The following is a 27,100-nucleotide window of genomic DNA, read 5'->3' on the forward strand; positions in this document are numbered from 1 at the left end:
TACAAGTGTGGCTCCATAGGGCACTGCAAGGGAAAAGAGCCACCCTGAAACAGCAAACCTGGGGTAGCAGTCATGGCAACAGCTTAACTTGAACATAGGCAAGGATTAGAGACAAAGAAACTGCATACTCAGTATGCAAGTGAATAAGCTTCCTAAAGTGCTAAAAAAAACTGAGGGTTTAATACTACTTTAACAATAGATATCGCTGCAGGCTGTACTTTATTAGTTCTGCCACTAGATGGTGTATTGTGAAACTGAGTAAATTGCATTTGTTATGTTTATATTTTTTATTGCTGTATTTTATCCCTACATTTATTTGTTTTTTTTATTTATATTTATTTTTGTTATATAGCACAATGCACGTTTTGATGCAAATGTTGTGATAACTATAAGCCCCCGTTCACATGCACGCGATCCGACTTCGGGTGGCGACCTCCGAGGTTGCGGTGCGAGCAGTGCGCCGCGACCTCGGAGCGGCCGCCACGGACTTCATAACATTGAAGTCTATGGCGGTCGCCTCCTGGTCACCCCAAAGAAGCTCCGGACCCTTTTTCTAGGTCGGAGCGACTTGTGTCGCTCCTATTAGACCGGTTCCGCAGCTTCCCTATGGGAGGCGACCTGCGGCGACCTGTGAGGCGACCAGGTCGCCTCACAGTTCGCCCTAGTGTGAACCGAGGCTTAAGGTCCGGTTCACACTTATGCGATGCGGGAAGGCTGCGAATCCGCAGCCTGTTCCCGCATCGCACACGCACCCCCGGCAGTTCACACTGCCATATGCGATACGCTGGGGGTGTCAATGTAATCTTAACGACACCCCCAGTTTGATCGCATATCGCAGTGCGATCGTGCAGTTCACACAGGATCGGATCGCACAAGTGTGAACCGCTGTGTGATCCGATCCTGATGCGGCTTCCAAAAAGGTCCTGTGCGTGTTTGCTGCGGCTGCGGTGCGAATTTAGCCATACAAAGTGTATGGCTAAACTCTCACCGCACAGCCGATCGCATGTAATGAAGGAGCAGTGCGCTCCGACATTACATGCGAACCCCGCACTCGCATAAGTGTGAACCGGGGCTTACAGGAAAAAATGATAATAAAAAAATATATATATATATATATATATATATATATGTATACATATATATATTGAAGCAGAGCATCCCAGATAGAGAGCTGAGAAAAGTCCTGTTTGGGGTTAATATATCTCCCAGGCTCTTCTTTCACACATTTAGGGATCTCTGATCCACGATCTAGTTCAGGTCTTGGTCCTCTCACAAAAGTAAGTACACCCCTCACATTTTTGTAAGTATTTTATATCTTTTCATGTGACATTACTGAAGAAATTATACTTTGCTACAATGTAATGTAGTGAGTGTACAGATTGTATAACAGTGTAAATTTGCTCTCCCCTTCAAAATAACTCAACACACAGCCATTAATGTCTAAACTGCTGGCAACAAAAGTGAGTACACCCCTAAGTGGAAATGTCCAAATTGGGCCCAGAGTGTCAATATTTTGTGTGACCACCATTATTTTCCAGCACTGCCTTAACCCTCTTGGGCATGTAGTTCACCAGAGCTTCACAGGTTGCTGCTGGAGTCCTTTTTCACTCACCCATGATGACATCACGGAGCTGGTAGATGTTAGAGACCTTGCGCTCCTCCACCTTCCGTTTGAGGATGCCCCAAAGATGCTCAATAGGGTTTTGGTCTGGAGACGTGCTTGGCTAGTCCATCACCTTTACCCTTTAGCTCCTTAGCAAAGCAGTGGTCGTCTTGGAGGTGTGTTTTGGGTCGTTATCATGTTGGAATACTGCCCTACGGGCCCAGTCTCTGAAGGGAGGAGGCCATGCTGTGCTTCAGTATGTCACAGCACATGTTGGCATTCATGATTCCCTCAATAAACTGTAGCTCCCCAGTGCTGGACCATGACACTCCCACCAGGCAAGACACACCTGTCTTTGTTCTCCTCACCTGGTTGCTGCCAGACACCTTTGACACCATCTGAACCAAATAAGTTTATCTTGGTCTTATCAGACCACAGGACATGGTCCCAGTAATCCATGTCCTTAGTCTGCTTGTCTTCAGCAAACTGTTTGCAGGCTTTCATGTACATCATCTTTAGAAGAGGTTTACTTCTGGGATGACAGCCATGCAGACCAATTTGATGCAGTGTGCGGTGTATGGTCTGAGCACTGACAGGCTGACGCCCCACCCCTTTAACCTCTGCAGCAATGCTGGCAGCACTCATATGTCTATTTCCCAATAACAACCTCTGGATATGATGCTGAGCACATGCACTCAACTTCTTTGGTCGACCCTGGCAAGGCCTGTTCTGAGTGGAACCTGTCCTGTTTAACCACTTTATGGTCTTGGCCACCATGCTGCAGCTAAGTTTCAGGGTCTTGGCAATCTTCTTATAGCCTAGACTATCTTTATGTAGAGCAAGAATTCTTTTTTTTAGATCCTCAGAGAGTTCTTTGCCATGAGGTGCCATGTTGAACTTCCAGTAACCAGTATGAGAGAGTGAGAGCGATAACCCCAAATTTACCACACTGCTCCCCATTCACACCTGAGACCTTGTAACACTAACGAGTCACATGACACTGGGAAGGGAAAATTACTACTTGGGCCCAGTTTGGACATTTGCAATTAGGGGTGTACTCACTTTTATTGCCAGCAGTTTAGACATTACTGGCTGTGTGTTGAGTTATTTTGAGGGAACAGCAAATATGCACTGTTATACAAGCTGTACACTCACTACTTTACATTGTAGCAAAGTGTCATTTCTTCAGTGCTGTCACATGAAAAGATAAAATAAAATATTTACAAAAATGTGCAGGGTGTACTCACTTTTGTGAGATTATATACTGTGTATATATATATATATATATATATATATATATATATTGTATTAAAAAGTATGACAGACACTTTCACCCCCTTCCTGCCCAGACCATTTTTAAGTTTTCAGCACTGTCAAACTTTGAATGACAATTGCTCAGTCATGCAAAACTGTACTGAATTTTTTATCCTTTTTTTTTTTTTTTAAACAGATAGTGTTTTCTTTTGATGCCATTAATTTACCACTGGGGATTTTTCTTGTTTTTTTTGCTATATAAATGGGAAAAAAATGCCAGAAATGTAATTTCTGTTATAACATTTTCCAAATAAATAATCTTTCTTCATAAATGTAGGGCAAAATGTATTCTGCTACATGAAAAATAAAAAGTAAAAACAACCCAAAACAGTGTATATTATTTAGTCTGAAAGTTATAGAGTCTACAAATTATGGTATATATATATTTTAAATTGATCAGTTCTGATGTACTGAATACCTATCTCATTTCTTGAGGACTTAAAATGTCATGACAGTACAAACATCCCCTAAATGACCTCTTTTTAGAAAGTAGACAGTCCAAGGTATTTAGTAGGAGGCGTGGTGAGTTTTTTGAAGTTGTAATTTTTTTTGTCAAAATTATTTGGAAAAAAAAGAATATTAATTACATTTATTTTTTTCACAAAGTTGTCATTTTAACAAGTTTTTTTCTCACATGCAGCATAGGCATACCGATATTTACACCCCAAAACACAAATTTGTCAATTAAATACAATATTTCTAAAACATCTCATAGGCATACTTAGAATTACACACCAAGGACACATTTTGCTACTTCTCCCAAGTATTGTGGATACAACATGTGTGAGACATTTTTGTACAGCCTAGCCACACAAAGGAACCCAAAATCCAAGGAGCACCTTCAGGCTTTCTAGGGGCATAAGTTACACATCTAATTTCCTGATTACCTATCACATTTCTGGAGGCCCTGGAGCACCAGAACAGTGGAAACAACCACAAAATTACCACATTTTGAAAAGAAAACACCCCAAGGGATTTTTCTAAGAGGCACGGTGAGTCTTTTGAAGACTTTTTTTTTTGCCACAAGTTTTTGGAAAATGTGGAATGAAAAAAAAATTAAAGTTGTTCACACAAATTTTTCACTTTAGTAAGTTATTTCTCACATGCAGCATGGGAATACTTAGAATTACAACCCAAGACACATTCTGTTATTCCATCTGAGTATGGTGATACCACATGTGTGAGACTTTTTTAATGTGTGGACTAATTATATACAGAACATTGTATCTTGTGTATCACACAAATCAACCAATGTACTGTAATAGTTGCTTTTATATGACTAGTCAGGGAATATAGCTTAGTGCAGCATCACCTATAGCACTTCCTGTTTCTATAAGCCAAGCAAGCCTAGCCTACTGGTATGTGGCTGCCCCCAGGAATGCCATGTTCACTGGCCAGGAAGTGCAGGGAGCTAAGGAAAGAAAGAACAAAAGAGTTCCTATGGTTCCAGGAGTGCAGTTGTCTGCAGGGGATGGCTGAGAGTGTCTCACAGAAACACAGTGCAGATGGGTCAGTTCAGGCGCAGGCAGACACATGGTCAGCAAACAGGAAAGAATCGGTCCAGGCAACTGTCAGAAATGTGGTGAATAAACAAGGCCAGGATAGTACAGGTGGTAGGCAGAGGCAACATTGCACTGGTTTGGTAGTGATTAGAAACATTATTGCTGGCTGCACTGATCTAGTGACACTGGGGACTAGTGTGGCAGCAATCAGGAACACTTCTGATAACACTGGTCTGGTGACACTGGGACCAGTGTGGCAACAATAGGAGACACCATTGCTGACTTACATTGGTGTGATGAAACTGCGACTGGTGTGGCGACGATAACACTGTTGCTGGCATACACATGTCTGGCGACACTGTGGCTTGCCCCACTGGTCTATTGTGGTGGCAATCAGGAACAATGATTCTAGCTACACTGGTCTGGCGACACTGTGGTTGGCGTAGTGGTGATTGGAGAGCTGTGACTGGCTGCATCATTAGGGCTCATTCACACGGGAAGTTGTGGGAGGTAAAGCTAATTATAGCAGCCTGGTACCGACAACTGTGATCTGCTGTGTCCAGTGGATGGGTACATCCTCCTACTACAGAGCAGCACACTACAGAGTTTATATACAAACCTGATTCCAAAAAAGTTGGGACACTGTACAAATTGTGAATAAGAACAGAATACAATGATGTGGAAGTTTCAAATTTCAATATTTTATTCAGAATACAACATAGATGACATATCAAATGTTTAAACTGAGAAAATATAATTTTAAAGGAAAAATACGTTGATTTTTAAGTTTATGGCATCAACACATCTCAAAAAAGTTGGGACAAGGCCATGTTTACCACTGTGTGGCATCCCCTTTTCTTTTTATAACAGTCTGCAAACGTCTGGGGTCTGAGGAGACAAGTTGCTCAAGTTTAGGAATAGGAAGGTTGTCCCATTCTTGTCTAATACAGGCTTCTAGTTGCTCAACTGTCTTAGGTCTTCTTTGTCGCATCTTCCTCTTTATGATGCGCCAAATGTTTTCTATGAGTGAAAGATCTGCACTGCAGGCTGGCCATTTCAGTACTCGGATCCTTCTTCTACGCAGCCATGATGTTGTAATGGATGCAGTATGTGGTCTGGCATTGTCATGTTGGAAAATGCAAGGTCTTCCCTGAAAGAGACAACGTCTGGATGGGAGCATATGTTGTTCTGGAACTTGGATATACCTTTCATCATTGATGGTGCCTTTCCAGATGTGTATGCTGCCCATGCCACACGCACTCATGCAACCCCATACCATCAGATGCAGGCTTCTGAACTGACCACTGATAAAAAACTTGGGTTGTCCTTGTCCTCTTTAGTCCGGATGACATGGCGTCCCAGTTTTCCAAAAAGAACTTCAAATTTTGATTCGTCTGACCACAGAACTGTTTTCCACTTTGCCACAGTCCATGTTAAATGAGCCTTGGCCCAGAGAGGCCCTGGATCATGTTTAGATATGGCTTCTTTTTTGGCCCATAGAGTTTTAGCCGGAAACGGCGAATGGCACGGTGGATTGTGTTCACCGATAATGTTTTCTGGAAGTATTCCTGAGCCCATGTTGTGATTTCCATTACAGTAGCATTCCTGTATGTGATACAGTGCCGTCTAAGTGCCCCGAAGATCATGGGCATCCAGTATGGTTTATGGCCTTGACCCTTACGCATAGAGATTGTTCCAGATTCTCTGAATCTTTGGATGATATTATGCACTGTAGATGATGTTTATTTCAAACTCTTTGCAATTTTTCTCTGAGAAACTCCTTTCTGATATTGCTCCATATTGCTGATATTTCTCGCCGCAGCATTGGGGGAATTGGTGATCCTCTGCCCATATTGATTTCTGAAAGACACTGCCACTCTGAGAGGCTCTTTCTATACCCAATCATGTTGCCAATTGACCTAATAAGTTGCAAATTGGTCCTCCAGCTGTTCCTTATATGTAAATTTAACTTTTTCTGCCTCTTACCGCTACCTTTCCCAACTTTTTTGGAATGTGTAGCTCTCATGAAATCCAGAATAAGCCAATATTTGGCATGACATTTCAAAATGTCTCACTTTCAACATTTGTTATGTTATCTATATTATAAACTTGTGAATAAAATATAAGTTGAGATTTGTAAATTAGTCCATTTCTTTTTACTCACAATTTGTACAGTGTCCCAACGTTTTTGGAATTGGGTTTGTACATTAGCCAGGCAGAAAGTGGTTAAATAATAATGAGATTAATCAATATTTTTATATGATGGTGTATGAGTAGTGGATTTGTCATTCTTTGAGAAAGCGTTGTGCCGAGTGAAAAACAAGTTAGAATAGAGTTTGTTTCTGCTGGCTATATTAACCTCTTGCCGACCACCCACCATATTATTACTGTGGCAGGGCGGCTTGGCTGCGCAAAATCACGTAGTACTACGTGATTTTTTGCACAAGGTCTCGGCGGCACGCGCCCGCCGCCTGAACCACGCTCCCGCTCCTGTTTAGACACAATGGGATGCGGGCCGCGGGAGGAGCGGCGACGATTGCTGCCAGCCTCCCGCGATCATCAGAGAAGACCCGCCTGCTTTGTTTACATGTCTTCTGTGAGACAGGCAGGGAGAGATTAGAAATTTCAACTAAGCCCTGCTGCAGTAAATATCTATGTGACAGGTGATCCTGAAGTGGTTATAAGAAACCTCTACTGAGAGAATATATAGAATGACAATAATGACCTCCCCTTGCTAGTTGTTGGGCTGCCATGTTCATTCAATGGCTACAATATTTTGAGTCACTGACATGAATCAAGTGTGCAGAGTCCTTCTTCACTTCCACTTTTTGCATACTGTTTCCTGAAGTGTACACAGTGTGCCAGGAGTGCCTACAGAAATCCACCATAATACACTAAGAATATCAAACATAAATATAACCTTTTCTAGATCTTCTATGTCTTGAGGAAAATGCAGCCACCAATCCTCTCTGCTTCCCTCCACCTGGTGCATAAGGGGAACCAATTACAAGGTCATCTTTCTTGTCATTGTTCATATCAGCAGGCAGAAGGGTCCATCCCAAATTGCAATAGGTTTCCTGCAAAGACAGTTTTAATATAGTCAGTCTAGTGCAGTGATGGCGAACCTTTTTGAGCCCGAGTGCCCAAACTGCAAATCAAAACCAACTTATTTATTTTTAAGTGCCAACACTGAAATAAACCTGCCAGCTGCTCTGTACAGAGGATGGGACTGATCATCCCTCTAAATGAGCCCAAAGGAACCAAAAATGTATGATTCTGCCCCAAAAAAAATATCTTTTTGTGCTTTTTCAAATGACGGAACACTCAGGTGTGGGCGGAGCCATTGACAATAATGGGGTTCTTCATCATGAGTGTTGGTGCATTTCATGAATCACGCAATCATTGTACTATGTATGTGGACCATGGGGCCCTACATCCAAGATGGAGATGGTAATTACCTGTTGGTAAAATTCTACTGATGTCCCAATGGTGTCCTCCAGGGCAAAGCACTGTGGATACAGCCTGCCTGGGGACCTAAATATGGTGCTGAATGCCCACGCATGTGCGCGGCTCAGGGGAATACCACGCATGCGGGGAGGCAGCTCTGGGACCAACCGAGCCTGGAGTGCATGGCGCCTCCCCAACAGTCCATGCATTCCAAGTCCACCGGCGCGCACGTGTGTGGCTCCACCAGTCCATGAGCAGAACTCCCCAGAAGGGAGGCTCTATCTGACACAGATGACGCCATCCAATGGGCCCCACACAAGCTAATCATGCCCCCCCCCCCCCCCGTGTGCCAGGTGGAGACAACATGGCCCCACAGCAGAGCCACTCCCTGATCCCCAGGTAACTAGCCAAGCAAAGGTAAAATAAACACGGCCCTATGTAGGGTAAAATCGTGTGACATTATGCACTGATACATAAGGAGGAACACACATTGATGTGCAGAGATACAGAGGAAAAAAATTCTGAGGTTCAGCTGGGGGGAGGTAGCGATGTGACAACTTAGCTCGTGTGCCCACATAGAGGGCTCTATGGTCTAGTGTATTCTGTACTGCATTCCACATGAGTGTGTGTGTGTGTAAAGGGCAGTGCTATATACACAATTATATACATTGGAAATGAGACATGAGTAGGTTGGTGCCACATCCTAATCAACTAAGTAGTATAAAAAGGAGAAAAAAGGAAGTGTTATAGATGTAGCACCCTACAAGGTAGGTGCTAGGCAAAGTATAGTTCGCCTTGGCTGCCTAAACAGCAGGGCCATGATTTTCAGCTGTACTGTCATGGCTCTCAGGTGTGGCTATTGAGACTGGGGAGTCTCCCCACTGGCTCCATGAGAGGGTTCTCATTGGGCAGTGGAGGAAATCCAATCAGTGGCACATTCAGGCCTGTATTTACCCCAGAAAGGCAGATTCTGCCACACAGGATTCGGGGAGTGGGTATAAGTTTGAGGGGAGTGCTTGACGCAGCGTCTTTGGCGGGAAGCTGAGTCCCAGGAGGGAGAGTGCGGCTGTCTCTCCTCCTGTCAGCAGGATCGGGTGTCCTGGGCAGCTTGCCTGAGGGGACGAAGTGAACTGAGCTGCAGAGAGGATCTGGTGTGACGAGGACCAGTGGAGCTGAGGGGGGTCAGGTTTCAGGAAAGCATTCCCAGTTTGTGAGTACTGTAAACTGCCCCTGGGGGTCTGCCTAGCAGAGGGAACCACTCCAGTGAATTTCCAAGGGATCCAGGAGCCAGCTAGCAGTAAAGGGGGTGCCAGAGTCGACCCTGAAGTTCAGAGGGGGTGCCTAGCGAGAGGACCCTGAAGTGTAGAGGGGGTGCCTAGCGAGAGGACCCTGAAGTGCAAAGAGGGCGCCAGCGGTTGGGCCCTGAAATGTTAAAGTGTACAGCGTGCAGTGTACAGTGTTGAGAGTTACAGCAGCGCAAGCAGTTACAAGGAGCTACCTCAGTCAGTGAAGGGCTGGAGGGAGCTGTTCACAGGACTTTTGAGCTAACCAGAGTGTCAAGAATCAAGTTTAAGCACAAGTTCAGCAAGTCAGTATTTTTCAAGCGCCAGCAAGCGTTGGTCGGCATTCAGCTGGCATCAAGACAGCACTAACAGGCATTTTTCTGCAAAAGCGTCCCAGTTGTACCTAGTATAGCCAGAGGAGTATCCCACTCATTCCCTTCTCCCATCCCCATCCTCAAATAAACAAAATAAACCAAAGATGCCGGAATGGTCATTGTCTCCATTCTCACACTTGGGTATTCATCTTAAATGGGCTGAAGGTGTCACCGGTAACAATGGCAGACCCACATCAGGTCCAATGCTTGGAAAACCTGCTACATACACAAAAATAATGGATGGGGTTGCTTTATTAAAGGGGTAGAGCATGTTCCCTTTGCAACGTGGAATTTCACTTTGCAAAGGAATTTTTACTTAGCTTATGAATGAGGGGAATGTGCAAAATTTATTTTGCAAAGTATACTCAATCATCTGCATGGAAAAAAAACAAAACAAAACATGATTTTCCTTGCAAATTGTTGGACGGAATTCAGCAGAGCTTCACGTCATTCGCTAAGAAAAGGGAAAATTCCCATGCAAACTGGAAATTGAATTTCCTTATTGAAAAGGCTACTCTCCTTTAGTGAATTTACCCAAATATACAGTATTAGTTATTTATGTTTAGAGTGTGTCATGTGCCCTTACCTTGCATTGTATGGTGACATTTGCTTGAGAAGAGAGGCCTCCACCCCTGGTCCCAAAATAAACATATACAGAACCCTAGAAATCAAGCGCAAATGAAAGAGATGGTATTTAGCACAATATAAGCAAGGAAACTACTAGTTTTCTTTTTTTAGACTTTTTTTCCTCTTTTCACCTGGCAGCCAGTGAATCTGTTATTGTTCAACTTCCTTTAACAGACCAAGCTGTCCAGAAAAAGTGGCAGTTAGAGTATTGAGACTAATTATTTACCACTGACAGAGTTGTTTACTATGGTCAGCTTTTATTTTTTTCTGTAAAACCTTTATCCCAAAAGGAAAAATAAAACTGTTGCTGTAACTATTTAAAAAGTGTTAGCTGGAGTTCGGCTTTCATTTCTTAGCCAAGTCCAACTAAATATGCTAATGCATCTAACAGTCCTCGTTACCCAAATCGACAATACTGCTGTCAATAGGTGTCTCCTTTGCTGTTCCATCCAGCGTGTAGACACCACACTCTAAAGCCCCGTACACACGATCAGATTATCGAACGATCTGTCGTCCGTTTTTTGTTGCATGCTAGTCTGATGTGGAAAGTGAAGAGGTTATTTTCATACGAATTTTCCCGTACGACAGAATTCTACTTCAGAAGTGATGTCATGTGTTGGATTGTTTTGTATGTGTTCTTTTGTCTCTGAGCATGCCTAGTCTTGCTCTCACGATTTTTTTCCGTCGAAAACTGTACTAATTAAACGAAAATCAGACGTTGTGTTGACGTACGATAAAAATTTTATAGCCTGCACATCTAGTTTTTGTCGTCCGAAAATCCATAATCAGCTGTCGAAAGCACCATACTAACAATCCAAAAATTGGCAGATCGTTCATCGGACAAATTTCCCTTTAGATTTTCTTATCGTGTGTACAGGCCTTAAGGGTCCTTTCGTATGGGCGGTGCACCTGTCGGACTCTGTTTTGCTAAGCGAAGATCGTTCCGCCGATCCCCGCTGAGCAGGCAGATGACAGCTCCGTCTCCACTCTGTGTGCAGAGACGGAGCTGTCAGAGCCCCGCTCTCCTCTATGGGAGATCGGATGATAACGGGCCACATGTCCGTATTCATCCGATCTTATCCGAGCCGATCCTCCAAACGGGTGGAAAATCCAACCCGTGCGGATTTCACGGACAGGATCGGATAGCAGCAGGTGTCCGCGGAGATGTCTCCGCTGACATCCGCTGCTCTATAGGGCTGCATGGAGCATCCGATCCGGTCCGCCTGAAAAACTGACAGGCAGACTGGATCAGAAAGACTGTGTGACAGGGGCCTAAGATTGGAATTGTGTTACTGGCCAGATTGCCAGGTGACAATTAAGGAAAAAAAATGCAGCCACCACATCCTGGTAAGCAGCATAATTTTACTTTTTTTTTTTCTTCGATCTATTACCTCTTTAATGTTTGCTATAAATATATTTGTTTACACTTCAGTTGCCTGAGTCTACATGTTTTTAAAGAAACGAATGGTAAATGGTATAAGATGAACACATGAAGGGTGTAATATTTCTATGCCATGTAACCCTTTATTACATTATTGAAATCTTTATTGTCCTATTATAATACAAAATCATCACTTTTATCTCTGCGTTGTAATTTCGTCAGAAAAATGTAGACCAAGGTACTGTATCTTACTGTATATGTAAGCTGGCCTCCTCCTACTGATGGCGCTCCCACGGCTAGATCTGGCTGACCATCAGCATTGAAATCCAGCACTGCCACTGAAGAGCCAAACCGTCCTGAGGGCTAGAAATTGAAGTAAACAAAGTGTTGTTCCACATCATGTTAGTTTAAGGAATAACATGCATTTATACGCACACCATATTTTTTACTATTATTATTTTTTTTTATTATTATTATTTTCCACTGATAGATTTACCTATTTGTTATTTTTTCTTGCAAGCATTCCTCTAGCAAAACTTTTTTTCATTTTGGATAGAACAAGCAAGTAAGTTAAGTCAAGTTTTTTTGCCGTCTGTCCCATTGGGCAGATTTCCCTTCACTTCCTGTTCCATAGGCAAAACAGGAAATGAGAGGGCATTTCCCCAAAGTAAGGAGTAAGGGTAACCAGGGTAAATAAAACTAGAAGCATCTTCTCCATTCCTGTTCTTATGTCAGCTCAAAAATTGGGATTCTTTTTCACTTTCACTCTGGGGGGATAGGACAAAAAGAAAGGGTAAATCTCTCTAATAGGTGCATTTCACTTCCTCTCCACTTTATCAAAAGCTTTAAAAAAAATGTAGTTATGCTTTAAGCATAAAAAAAGATTATGTCCCGGTTCACACTGGTGCGTTGCGGGAACCCTGCCAATCCACTGTGGGTTCCCGCATCACACCCGACTCGCAGGCAGTTCACACTGCAGTGGCAGCTGGTGCTCTATGGGCCAGGGGGGGGGGGCGGAAGACCGACCGCACCATACCCCCCCCCTGGACCACACTAGGCCGCACACCACCATATCCCCCTGGACCACAGGGAGACAGGGGAGACAGGAGAGGAGAGGACAGACAGGACCCCCCTTCCCGCTCACTCACCCTGCCTGGATGCAGCAGCAGGCGACTCCCTCCTCCTCCAATGGCATGGCTTCTCCTTTCGGACAATCAGGAAACGTGTCTCAAAACCCGCTTCCCGATTGGCCAGGAGGAGGATCCGTGTGACAATAGCGAAATGGTTTGGGTTCGCGCTACCATGGATTTTAAGGTGTAGGTACACAATTTGTGATCCCAGTGAATTTATGTGCAGATTCACCCGGGTGAATTTTGTTAAAACTATAATGTCCCGCTTGGCCTTTAAACTATACCTAACTGGTTTAGAGGGGCCAATAAATATGGCTTTTGGAAAAGCCAGCTCCCTCAATAAATACAGTAAGAGGGGCACAGAGCAGGAATAGTATCACTGTATTGCAAACTGCTGTAGGGAAATGTAACTGCATAATAAGGGATTACGATCAATTAGGAAACCTCTGCCATTCATAGAAACCTGTACTACAGTATTTATGAGTGAAGCATGATCTATGAATGGAGGACAGGCAGATAAATGAAAGTCCCAACTTGTCCATTCAAAGATCACATTTTATTAATGGAGAAGCTGAGTAGAAAGGGCAGGTATAGCCGGGCAGTCTTGATGAATGCCTGTGACAGCCTTAGTTATTTTAACCCCCACCACACTGGAAGATTACAGCAGTGGGGTTGAGGGAGTATGGTCACCAAAGGAGGAAGATTTCCACTAAACAGGCAAAAAGCAGCACAAGGGACCTTTGTGCTTTTTTTTTTTTTTAAATAAACTTAGGCTTTCATTTTATTTTGTGGTTGATTTTAGGTCATCAGTAACTTTTAGCTGGCGAGTGGCGATTTTGGCTCTGAGGAAGAGGGTCCTCCCTCGAAACGCCACATCAGGTTTTGAGGACGCCATCACGCTATCCAGCAGTAGAGAAGTGTCCTGGAAGCGAGCGGTGCCCATTTCCTATATGCTTGTTCATATGCTACGTTTGTGAGTATATTGTACGCTACCCTAGTTTGATTTTAATAAACTTTTAAGTGGTAATGCACAAGGTCGGTGCGCCTTTCTCTTGTTGTTTTCTTGTAGTGCCTTTTGGATACCCTTGGTCCTAAGGGGGGCAGCAAGACCACTTCATTTGTGTCATAAAACCGCCTAGAAGATTCACCTTCCCGCATACCACTCGAGCGCAGGAGAGATATTGTTGACTTTTAGCTGTTGTCCTGTCCATAGCAAACTTGGTTGCATTTGTTTGTGTCACAATATACACAACAATATATTGTAAAAAAAAAAACAATTTTATAATTACAAAGCACTTCTTGAGCTCAAGTGAAGTGACAGTGCCTAGGCACATAATCTAATGTCACCAGTGTGCTGCGGGTAGAAAGGAGCATTTCCTCAGTTTTTCCTCCCCAAGAGGAAGCTAAGCAGCAGGGGGCTGATTTATGCAAGAATTGAATAGGGTTGTACTGGTCAAAAGGCAGACAGATAACTGAGCTGCGTGGGACAAAAATATTATTATGCAGGCCTCAGGATGTACATAATGTGTCATAGGTCACTGCCAGGGAAAACAATAATGACCATGAATGATGCCTGAAGTAAGATGGCACCATCCTGCTGGATAGATGAAGGTATTGCCAGGGAGTAATGTAATCTCTTTTAGAGGTAATAAATACATTTACGTGTTACACATTATTGAACTTGTAAATACTTAACGTGAAAAAATATAACAAAAAACAATCACCTCCAATCCTTTCAACAAGAGATCGGCATCCTTGTCTAAATCCATGTTAACAGAAGGTAGTCCTGAGTCATTACCGTAAAGTATGTAGACACAGCCAACTTGAACATGGCCCAGATTACTGCAACCTGGAGCTCCTATGACCAGGTCATCCCAGCCATCTTGATTGAGATCTGCTGTGGTAAGTGCCCTGTACAACAGAAAACACCAACATATTCAGCTCTGTACTGGATAATTTAATAATACATCAACTGAGTTAATAATTTAAATTGGATTTCCTACCTGAAGGTGCCTACAGACATAGAAGAAAGCTTGCTCCATCTGACTAGTTTGTCTGTAGGGCATTTTCAGGCAATTTAATTTTTAAGGACTCATTTTCAGTCTTTTGCTGTAAGTATTATATATCAATTGGTAGCACCTGAAATGTCCTTTTATAGGGTATTTACATTGGAAAACAGATGGCTAAGAATGATAAGATGCCCCTGGGGTACTGGGGTTGATTTATTAAAGCCAAATAAGCTGTTCACTTTGCAAGGAAAGTTGTACTTTGCAAGGGAATTTTCACAAGAGGTTAGTGAATGTAGTGAAATTCCACTTTTACAAAAAATACCCAATTACATGCAAGGAAAATAGTAAAAAAAACTCCACGATTGGATGTTGAAAGTCAGCAGACCTTGACCTCATTCGAGTTTTGGGGAAAATTACCTTGCAATGTTCAACTTTCCTTGCAAAGTGAACAGCATGTTTACCTTTAGTAAATAATCCCCACTGTTTTTCATCTTTCTTCCATGCTTTTTGCAACTCATTTCTGCTGATCCCCTTCAGCCTCCCTCAGCCACATCCTGTCTTCATAAACATTGTTTTAATAGTGGATACATGTCATTTCACAAGGCAGACTTCCTGATGGTGACAGTGGCAGAACTTGCCAGCACAGTACTTGCCATACAGCCATGTTTAATCTCCAACAGGTGCGCAAAACCATTATGTGTGTGAAAAAATAAAGGTAACTATTACTAAACCATAAAAAAAAATGTGCATCACATGAATGGTCAAAAAACCGTCCCATAACATTTGCATACCGAAGAAGTAAAACTTCGAAGAGGAATATTTAAAAGTCCAAATGTGAAATCTTGAAAATTATGAAAGTCTATATGTAAGAATCCCAGACCACCTCACAGACAAGTGTGCCAGTTCCCTTACGAAACAGCAATGATCTCCAAATGATAAGAGATCAACAGCGCACAAATCATCCAGATGAGGGGCCACCACTCAGGATATCACTGACTCCACTGCCTCCACGCTCCTTCACTGGTTAGAAACTAGTGATAATGAGTAGGAGAAAGAACAAAGGACCACAGAACAGTATGCTACAACCACATGATTTATTAAAAAAAATATGCTCACAAAAGTTAGAGTAACATAGGCGAAACACACCACACCAGGGTTTAAAGGCGGGTGTACAAAATGAACTATATGTTATGTGATTGTTATTTCACAATTTAATTGATGCACATTGTTCATTATGGTTTAATATGAGTTAACTTTATTTTTTTTGAAAATCTTTTTATTAGTTCATAAAACATATAAACATATACAAACATACATTGGCACAATTCAAAAAGCATGTCACATCTTAAGGCAATAGACTCACGTAGGAGTCACGAGGAGGCATTCCAGTATAGTTGACTACTCAAGAATACATATTTGTCGAAACAAGATCAAAACCAAAAAAATAATATAGACAAAATCAAATAACCGAGATGACTCTAGATGTAATTATGTATCAAGACGGCCCACAGTTAGGAAATGCAAAGTTAGGGACAAGCTGGTCTAATAGGGGATGAGAATTGACTGGTAACCCACCTAATCAGATACAGCGGTAGAGTGTTCCGCCAACCACTTGGTCCAAACTCTGTCATATTTTTCGGGGGAACCTCTATGTGAGTATGTATTTTTGTAGAGAAGCAGCACATTGTTTACTTGTTTTTTCCATAGGGAGAGTGAGGGAGGAGCCCGTTGCTTCCAACACAGGGTGATGGTTTTCCTGGAGTAAAATAATAGTAGGCCCAGCAGGGTCTGTTTGGCCACTCTGGGTACCAGTTCCTCCAGTAGCCCTAGCAGACAGATTTCAGGGGATGGAAGAATGGAGGCATTTAGTAGTTCATTTATCACAGATAGTATTTGTGACCAGAAGGCATTAAGCTCTGGGCAGGTCCAAAATATATGAATAAAATCTCTTGCAGCCTGGTCGCAGTGCCAGCCTTCCGGGGAAAGTTCTAATTTTGTCCAAGTGGTAGGGGGTAAGGTATGCCATGTGGGCGATCTTATACTGTATGAGACGGTCTCTTAAAGAGACAAGAATTCTGAAGGGGAAGTCACACATGTCTACCCAGTGCTCGGAGTCCAGCTCCGGAACATCCCAGACCCAACGCCGATGAAGAGTGGATAGTTTAGGAGAGGAGACTCGGAGGAGATGTACATAAAGAACGAAAGCAGAGCACTCATAACGCAGTACCCTTTCCAAGTCCGGCTGTACTAGCTGTATCTCGCCAGGAGGAAATTCACCTCTGAAAGCATGGGACAACTGTAGATATCTAAAGAGATGCGAAGATGGAATATTTTAATGTGATATTAGATGGTCAAATGAGTAAATTGAGAGATCTGAGGTGACATCTGAGATCCGTTTCATAATATTATACTTGGCCCACACTATAGGTTCTGGAAGTTTAAAGAAATGTGGCAAAGTGGGGTTGTTCCATAAGGGGGCATTTGGGAAAACAACAGTCCTTGGTTTATTTTCATAAGCTAGTCCTGTTTTTTCAAGCATGTAGGGCAGGGGTCTTCAAACTATGGCCCTCCAGTTGTTCAGGAACTAAAATTCCCATCATGCCTAGTCATGTCTTTTAGTGTCGGAGTTTTACAATGCCTCATGGGATGTGTAGTTCTGCAACAGCTGGAGGGCCATAGTTTGAGGATCCCTGACGTAGGGTCATGGCGGGGGTCAAATCATAAGGGGCTTTGGGACCTCGGAAAGGCAGGTTTGACAAAGCTTCAACAGAGTGCAACACTGCAGCTTACACATCCATAGCAGGGTTGGACCAATCGGGGGCAAGCCACCAAGACACCAGTTGGGTTGCCACAAAATATTTATGGCAGTCTGGGAATGCCAAGCCCCCCTGTGATGTAGGGCACATAAGGGTGGTTAGCTTGTACCTTGGGGGTGTGGGCCCCAGAGGAAGAAAGACAAAAATGTATTTAGCTGGAAAAAACAAAGGATTTTGGAATTCACTGTGGGGAGTTGCGGAACAAATAGGTGCATTTAGGCAGAATTTCCATTTTGATTAGATTAATACGACCCAAAAGTGACAAGGGGAGGTTCTCCCATACCTTTAGCGTAGCCTTGACAGCATTGACAAACGGGCACAGGTTTAATGAGATAAAGTCATCACTTTATGCCCCATCACTTTCAAGAACTCATTTAGGATCAATAACGCTCCTTGCAAGGAGGTATCAGCATCATTCAGGAAAACGCTTTTAATATGTGGCGAGACCCAAAGTGCTTTGGCCACAGGTTCCATTGCTATGGCAAAAAGTGCTGGAGAGAGAGGGCAGCCCTGCCGCGTGCATGCATGCAGACCGGGTGGCCAGGACGGCAGGCTCTGGATGGTACGAGGAGACTTCTGAATCTGTTGACACAGATGGGATCCTGTCGGACGCCTTCTCTGCTCCTATCCTTGGATGCGGAGAAAGCGTTTGACAGGATCCATTGGGGATATTTGGAGGCAGTATTGGATAAATTTAGGATTGGAGGTTGGTACAGAAAAATGTAATGGCTCTATATACTAATCCATCTGCATGTGTACTCACATCGGGGATTTTGTCTAAGTCAGTTAAGATAACTAATGGGACCAGGCAGGGATGCCCCCTCTCCACAGTTATGTTTGCTCATGGAACCTTTGGCTCAAAGTATCAGGAGCAATGTGAGGATTACTGGTTGGAAGGTTGCTGAAGTCGAGCATAAGATTAGTTTATATACTGATGATGTTATGCTCATTCTTACAAATCCATTGACATCTTTAATAGAGGTAGAGAAAATGTTAAACAATTTTAGCGCAGTATCCTATTACAAATTGAACACTACAAAATCACAGATCCTGGGTCTTAGTGTTCCTATGTCAGTACAGAGACATATAAGTAAAACATTTTCCTTCACATGGTCTCCGTATATACCATTTTTGGCGATTTATCTAACTCCGTGTGTTTCTCAACTTTATGATTATAATTCTAAACCTTTTTTGGACACTTTGTCATGACAGGTTGCTGAATTGAAAGTCCAAGATTTGACTATAGCGGGCAGAGTAGCTACCTTAAAAATGATTATACTTCCTAGGTTTCTTTACTTATTTCGCACATTGGCAATCCCTTTACCGGCCCAATATTGTACTTCTGTTCAAAAATATTTTAATATATTTTAATCAATTCATATGGGAAGGGAAACCTCCCAGATGCTCGTCCGTTATTATGATGAAGCATAGGAGGCATGGAGGGATGGGAGTGCCTTGTGTTTTTGCATATTATAAAGCATGTGTATTAGACCAATTGAAGTATTGGTGGTCTCCTGTGCAGCATAAGCTGTGGGTGGGATTAGAGGCAGATGGTAGCAATCAGGGCGATCTTAAGACAATATTGATAGCTGCCAAGATTGGAGCTGCTCCACCCCCTGCCCAATCTGTCACAATAGAAGCTGTGGGCTGACTTATCTTGTATGTTTTTTGAGCATGGGACGACATGTGAACTCCCTACCCCTTTCTCGGTCCTTCTGTGCTTTATTCCTAATATTGATAAAAAAGTGTGGCTGAGAAAGGGTATTAACAGTTTGAAAGATCTGTATAATGAAACAGAGATTTGTCCCTTTGAGTATTTTGTTTACCATTATAAAATACCATCGTCAGCCTATTTAGGATACCTTCAAATGCGATAATTTTTCCTGAAAAATGCTTTACCTTTATATGTGAAAATACCAACCTTAATTTATAAACTGTATCAGGAACCTGTTTGTACTATGAAAGGTATTTTGATTCTTTATGATATATTGAATAATCATAACACCTATTTTAAAGCATCTACTGTCCTTAAATGGGAAAAACTATTAGGGAAATCTTTCCTGGAGACTAGTTGGTTAAAGGCTTTTGCCGCTACTTATGTTTCGTCAAAATGCATAAACCATTGGGAACTATATCAAAAAATCTTGAACTTTTGGTATTTAACTCCTATTAAATTGTCCAAATTATATCCTTCACGTTCAGCTTTATGCTGGAGAAATTGTGGCGAACAGGGTACGTTGTTTCATATAATGTGGTCATGTAAATCAATCAGAGCATTTTGTAATAAAATATTCTCTATGATTTCAGAGATTGTTGGATATAGTATGGTTCCTAATCCCGAGATGGCAATTTTGCATTTAAATATTCATGAGATACCATTTAAGTACCGAGTAGTGATTTTACATCTTTTGTTAGCGGGAAAACTTTCAATTACAAGAAGATGGAAATCTCAAGATGCACCATCTCCATCTGACACTGTTGTGTTGCTTAATCAGCAGTGTGAGATGGAAAAAATTTTGGCTACTATAAGCTCAATAAAGAAAATATTTGGAGTTAGATGGAGCCGCTTGTCACTGATGAAATTCACCGTCCATTTTATTTATATATTTTTAATTTTTTTCTGATTAGCGGCAAAGCTTTAATTATAGGACAATGAAAATCTCAGGATCTTTTGTTTCTATCTGATACTGTTTTGTTGTTTAACCAGGAGTGTGAGATGGAAAAAATTGTTTTTGCTACTATAAGCTTAAAGAAAGAAAATACTCGGCGATAGATGGAATCCATGGTTAAACCATTCAAGATGTACCGTGGTGACAGATTGAAGATAATAGGTGTATATGTACGGAGACTATTTGTTCGTTGATCAAATTGAGCTGTAAGGGAGGTAGCCTTTTCTCTATCCTTTCCTTCTTTCTTTTTCCCTTTCTCTTATTCCTCCCACTTCCCGTCCCCCCCCCCCTTTTTTTCCTGGACAATGAGGGGGTATTAGGATATTGTTGCCCCAAGTGGGTAATTGAATTTCAGGTGGATATATGGTGCTTTAATTGTATGTACAATGTTATTATTGAGGATACCAATGCATGGTTTTGTTTTGTTTTTTTTTTTTTGTTTGTTTGTTTTCTGATTGTTGTATTGTCATTTTGGAAAAAAATATAGTAAAGAGATATTGAATACAAATGGCAGAATGCAGTTCAAACCTGTACCAAGTGACAGTTCTGTCTGGACTGCCATGGCTGTATTATGCAGCTGTCTTTGTCACCCCCCTCCGCCACCGCAGCAATGCTCCTGACCTGTCGCTGCCCAGCTGTGAAGATGACCTAAGCTACAGTGCAGTGACAGCCGCGCAAAGGACAGGAGGTGTGACAAGTCTGGATGGAGGGTGGGAGCTGCCCAACTATTCGAGTTACAAGGTGATTGGTTGCTATCACATGGGGCAGTCCTAGCAACCAATCATCCACATGCAAAATCTAGCAAGCTCCCATCATCCATCCTGGGAAGAGGAACTGTGATATAAAGGGGGGGGGGGGGGGCTGTGGACACCAATGTAAACCTGGGGGCTGCAATGTAAAGGGGGAACTGTGAAGTAAAGGGGCCACTGAGATGTAAACGGTGGTATTGTGATGTACATAGGGGTTATAATGTAAATAGGGGGACTGTGATATAAAGAGGAAGGGGGCTATGGTGTGGACGTGAGGAATGATGACAGTGATATAGCATGGGGACTGTGATGTGAAGGGGGGATTGTGATGTAAATGGGGGCTCTTGCCATAATATGAAAGTAGGTATACTGCACACTATAGTGCACTTATCTCACACAGTGACCTCCTCCAGCATTGATAGGCGCAGCCTCCAATCGCTGCTCTGTCCCATGTTGCCATGAACATCCCCACCAATTCTTCTGGGTCCCATAATGTCCTTCTTCTGCTATTGGATGCCCACTATTGATGTAACTCCTGCACATGCACAGTAGTTACATTGTCCCTGACACTTGGCTCTATTCTTGGCATGCGGCATGTGCTGTGCAGTATACATTCAAGGAGATAAATTGCTATGAGCATCGGGGAACATTTATTTTTATTTATTTATTTATTTTTTTTGGGCAAAAGAGACTTTTCGTATCTCCTTTGCCAAAAGAAAAATAAATTCACTTCTAGTTAGTTTTCAAAGTGGGATTTTAGCTCCTCTTTAAAAGAAAATACAGAAGAAATCATACTCTTACCATCCAAGCCTGGAGTATGGTGAGCTCACAAAATAAGTGGCTGATGGAGTCGAAATATGCTTTGAAGTCAGGAAATTAAAAACTTGGATTGAAGTCACTGATCGAGTGGCATCACTTATCAGCTGCATAGATCTCTGTAACAAGATAACAGGCACTACTCATTTCCATTGTATTACATTACCCCTCATGTATTGTCAGATATTACTTTTCCTTTGGTAGATAAAACCTTAAAATGTCAGCTTAAAGTGTTACTAAACCCAGGACCCTGAATTCACTATATCTGGTCTCCCAAAGTACACAGAACATGGAAATGCAATTATTTTAGTAAATATATACTGCTAAATACCTTTTCTCGTCAGCAGTATATAGCATACTTGTGCCTTCTAACAGTTCCTGGTAAAGCTTGTAGGCGGGGTTTTTATACTACACGTACCTGTCCTATCAGGATCCAGGACCCCTGACTCTATGTCTGGACAGTGCTCATTGGCCCTGTGCTGATCACATGCACTCTCCTAAGAAAGAAAAAAAAAACTCTCTAGCAATATACACCAAACTGAGCATGTGCATCCTGACTCCAAAGTCTCTGTCTTATCTAGACCTGTTCTAGAGTCAAGAAGAGGAGGATCTGTGCATACAGGATTAAACAGCTTTTTTACACAGTACTGCATATACAGATTTTACTGTTGTGGGTCTAGTAACACTTCAACCCAAAAATAAGCTTTTAAGCTAGGAGTCCTATCTGCTGGGTTCACAGCAGTAGCATAGGTTTGTCTTTCCCATGAGGCCATAATGAAGAAGCTAATTTCAGTCCAATGATAAGGTAAAGTCAACATTTGGCAAATGCTGGCGAGAAGGGAAACCAACAGGCAGCAACAAATACGGGGGGTGGGGGCCAGGGGGATTTTTATGTTACCGTATAAATGGGAATGTACTCTTCCATAAAAAAGTTCTTTATTGTGTCACAACACAGTACAAAGTTAAAAACAATGTATATGGATTATAATCACAGCTACATTACCATGACGATACATGAAAAATCATTTAACATAAAGCAAGAAGCAGATGACTGCAACATGGTCCTGCCCGACATGTTTCCCGGTCATGTACAGCTTCTTCAGGAGAGTAGAATTTGAATATAAGAAATAGGGTTTGAAACGTTTTAAATGATACCACATCCTACAGTAATGCCACCTAGATGTAACACCACCTAGAATGCCAGTCTAGGTGGCATTACGGTAGGATGTGGTATCATTTAAAACGTTTCAAACCCTATTCTTATATTACACCATTCTGTTCTATTTAATATATCTCATTCCCACCTTCGTTCCGGGGGGAATTTTTCTTCTGGTGTTCCTCTGAAGGTCTGTCTTGGTGGAATTGCTTTTCAGGGTGAACCTCTTTTTGTTATCGTGCAAGTACCATTTAATACAAAACTTTAATGTCATTGTATTTTGTATGTTTATTATTTTTTGTGTTTGTAGGATGATTTGGTTCCCTTCAAATTCTATGCTCCTGAAAAAGCGGTACATGACCGCAAAACATGTCGGGCAGGACCATGTTGCAGTCATCTGCTTCATGCTTTATGTGAAATGTTTTATCATGTATCCTCATGGTAATGTAGCTGTGATTATAATCCATATACAAACCCAATTCCAAAAAAAGTTGGGACACTGTACAAATTGTGAGTAAAAAAGGAATGGACTAATTTACAAATCTAATAAACTTATATTTTATTCACAATATAATATAGATAACATATCAAATGTTGAAAGTGAGACATTTTGAAATGTAATGCCAAATATTGGCTCATTTTGGATTTTATGAGAGCTACACATTTAAAAAAAAAAGTTGGGACAGGTAGCAATAAGAGGCTGGAAAAGTTAAATGTACATATAAGGAGCAGCTGGAGGACCAATTTGCAACTTATTAGGTCAATTGGCAACATGATTGGGAATATAAAGAGCCTCTCAGAGTGGCAGTGTCTCTCAGAAGTCAAGATGGGCAGAGGATCACCAATTCCCCCAATGCTGCAGTGAAAAATAGTGGAGCAATATCAGAAAGGAGTTTCTCAGAGAAAAATTGCAGAGTTTGAAGTTATCATCATCTACAGTGCATAATATCATCCAAAGATTCAGAGAATCTAGAACAATCTCTGTGCGTAAGGGTCAAGGCCGGAAAACCATACTGGATGCCCGTGCTCTTCGGGCCCTTAGACAGCACTGCATCAAATACAGGAATGATACTGTAATGGAAATCACAACATGGGCTCAGGAATACTTCTAGAAAACATAGTCGGTGAATACAATCCACCGTGCCATTCGCCGTTGCTAAAACTCTATAGGCCAAGAAAGGAGCCATATCTAAACATGATCCAGAAGCGCAGGTGTTTTCTCTGGGCCAAGGCTCATTTAAAACGGACTGTGGAAAAGTGGAAAACTGTTTTGTGGTCAGACGAATCAAAATTTGATGTTCTTTTTGGAAAACGGGGATGCCATGTGATCCGGACTAAAGAGGACAAGGACAACCCAAGTTGTTATCAGCGCTCAGTTCAGAAGCCTGCATCTCTGATGGTATGGGGTTGCATGAGTGCGTGTGGCATGGGCAGCTTACACATCTGTAAAGGCACCATCAATGCTGAAAGGTATATCCAAGTTCTAGAACAACATATGCTCCCATCCAGACGTCGTCTCTTTCAGGGAAGACCTTGCATTTTCCAGCATGACAATGCCAGACCACATACTGCATCAATTACAACATCATGGCTGCGTAGAAGAAGGATCCAGGTACTGAAATGGCCATCCTGCAGTCCAGATCTTTCACCCAAATAAAAACATTTGGCGCATCATCAAGAGGAAGATGCAATAAAGAAGACCTAAGACAGTTGAGCAACTAGAAGCCTGTATTAGACAAGAATGGGAAAACATTCCTATTCCTAAACTTGAGCAACTTGTCTCCTCAGTCCCCAGACGTTTGCAGACTGTTATAAAAAGAAGAGGGGATGCCACACAGTGGTAAACTTGGCCTTGTCCCAACTTTTTTTAAATGTGTTGATGCCATGAAATTTAAAATCAACGTATTCTTCCCTTAAAATTATACATTTTCTCAGTTTAAACATTTGATATGTCATCTATGTTGTATTCTGAATAAAATATTGAAATTTGAAACTTCCACATTATTGCATTCTGTTTTTATTCACAATTTGTACAGTGTCCCAACTTTTTTGGAATCGGGTTTGTAAATTGTTTTTAACTTTGTACTATGTTGTGACACAATAAAGAAACTTTTTTTTATGGAAGAGTACACTCCCATTCATACGGTACCATAAAAATCCCCCTGGGCCCCCCCTTCCTCCCCCCGGTATTGGTCCCTGCCTGTTGGTTTCCCTTCTCTCCAGGCTTTGGCAAATTATGTCTTTACCATATCATTTCACTTGGGATGAGGGTACCGACTAGCAATATTTACGCCTTTTTCAAATATTTACATATTATATACAGTATATTATTATGGCAAGAAGCTATTATTGTGGACTTTGACTTGCCTCAGCAGCTGAGCAGAAGTTGAGATTTTAGGAATAATATCTCACCATTCTAACTGATATTCTATATGAAGTCAGTATATGAGTCAGCTTGCCAATAACCATCCGAAACTGAAATATTTGTATTGTGTGTTGCTGATTTTTAACTAGCAATCATACGACTGGTAATAAAGAAAATCATAGAACCATTCTTTCATAGCATTAAAGAAGAATTCCAGACATTGTATATTTTTACATAGTTACATTTGTACATTTACCATACCTGGCCGATACTCCTGCAAACTGGAAATCCCTGAAGTAGACACTGCTACTTTAGTAACCTCCACTAGGGTCCCATGCTGAGTGGCTGGCAGTGGCGGCCGGCCGATAGGGGGCGCAGGGGCGCCACCCCCCCCCCCCCAACAAAAGAAGAAGGAAAAAAAAAGATTTAAAAAAAAATTGTATTTTTTTGCCCACTAGGGGCACCGAACTCAGTGCTGTGTATGGGGGGGGGGGGTTTGACTCCACCCTCCGCTAGCAGAGGTGCCGATTGGCGCTCTTCTGGGGGTCATCGGGGCGCAGAGCAATGCGCCCCGACACTCCCCACTTTACTGATGTCCGGTCTCTGATTGGTCCAGACTCCAGCCTGGACCAATCACAGGAGGACATGGACCTGGTGACGTGACGCATGGGGGCGATGCACCGCCCCGGCATCACGATCACCTTCCGTTCCCGCCGGGCACAGAGAGAGGACACACTGTGTGACAGCCAGGACAGGAGAGCGAGAGCCGCCGCCGCGTGATCGGAACTTCCGCAATCGGACCGGTGACCTACCCGATGCCATTGGCTGGGGGACTCTGGGGAGGAGGAAGCCAGGAGGACCGAGGAGTCGCCACTGGTGGCTGGCCTGATACATTGTGAACACAGGAGGTTTGCTTCTCAGCACAAGCACCATTCAGAGAATGCTTTTTATTTTCTGAATTAATGCAAAGCATTTTTGATTGGAGAGGCACAGCTGTGACATCTCTTTCCACAACTTCCTGGATTCCCTGCATGCTTTGCAGCTTCTTCTCTGCTGGTTACTTTCAATTTCTAAGGACTATGTGTGACGGTACTCGCCGTCACTGGGAGTGAAAGACACACACTATGTGACAGATACCTAATGGACACTGAGAATATGGCTTGGATTGCTTCAAATGGGGTCTGTATTTACCCTAATGCTAATGTGTATTGTACTTCAGTGGCAGAGACAGGCCCTCCCTATTGTTTGTGTATTGAGATGTGTTGTGGATTCTGTTAAGCCTGTCTGTTCCATTGTTAAATGTTAATGAACTCGCATATTCTGTCTGTCCAGATGGCTAGATGATTAGTTCAGGTTAATTCCATTTATGTATACAATTTCATCTGCATATGATAATGTAATCAGGCAACCCCTGACCTGATGGGGTCATTTCCAGTACAAGCTAAATTGTTGGCTAGCTTTGTATGGGGGCGGCTGGGAAAATCTGATATCTATGTTCACGACTGGGAGGAAGCCGTATACTGACGGAAGTCCACAAGTACAGTGTGGGTTGCGGTTACGTTACACTACGTATCCCATGGTGCCTTGCTGCCTGCAAGCTGTGATTCTTGTACTGCCTCTGCCTCCTGAGACTCCTCTTCTCAGCACCTCTGTAGTTCAGAAGGCAGGCTCTGTAAATTATCTGACACAGCAGTGCCAACTCACAGGGCATGATGAATACATGTTACAGAATTCAAGGAAGTAAATGTGGGGGGGGGGGGGGCTTCACAAAATAAATTTACAAACCTCAAGATCATTCAGATTAATAGGGAGTAGGCTAGAAACAACTGAAATACCGTGTAGCTGTTTTCTAGCTACAA

General features: G+C 42.4%; 1 protein-coding gene across 2 annotated transcripts in view; it reads right to left on the minus strand.

Annotated features, from left to right (window-relative positions):
- GPLD1 (glycosylphosphatidylinositol specific phospholipase D1) overlaps nucleotides 1-27,100 on the minus strand; it is a 74,820-nt gene that overhangs the window by 19,257 nt on the left and 28,463 nt on the right. Inside the window, exons 13-17 of one of the 2 annotated variants that reach the window (XM_082257357.1) lie at nucleotides 21,706-21,839; nucleotides 14,386-14,572; nucleotides 11,784-11,894; nucleotides 10,110-10,184; nucleotides 7,340-7,496 (exon numbers count right to left, since the gene is read on the minus strand). In XM_082257357.1, the coding sequence (XP_082113483.1) occupies nucleotides 7,340-7,496; nucleotides 10,110-10,184; nucleotides 11,784-11,894; nucleotides 14,386-14,572; nucleotides 21,706-21,839 (664 nt within the window). The remainder of the gene's footprint in view (nucleotides 1-7,339; nucleotides 7,497-10,109; nucleotides 10,185-11,783; nucleotides 11,895-14,385; nucleotides 14,573-21,705; nucleotides 21,840-27,100) is intronic. The other variant, XM_082257358.1, reaches the window with a different exon arrangement.

The sequence above is a fragment of the Pelophylax lessonae genome (assembly GCF_965119305.1).
Source record: "Pelophylax lessonae genome assembly, chromosome: 5".
NCBI classification, from domain to species: domain Eukaryota; kingdom Metazoa; phylum Chordata; class Amphibia; order Anura; family Ranidae; genus Pelophylax; species Pelophylax lessonae.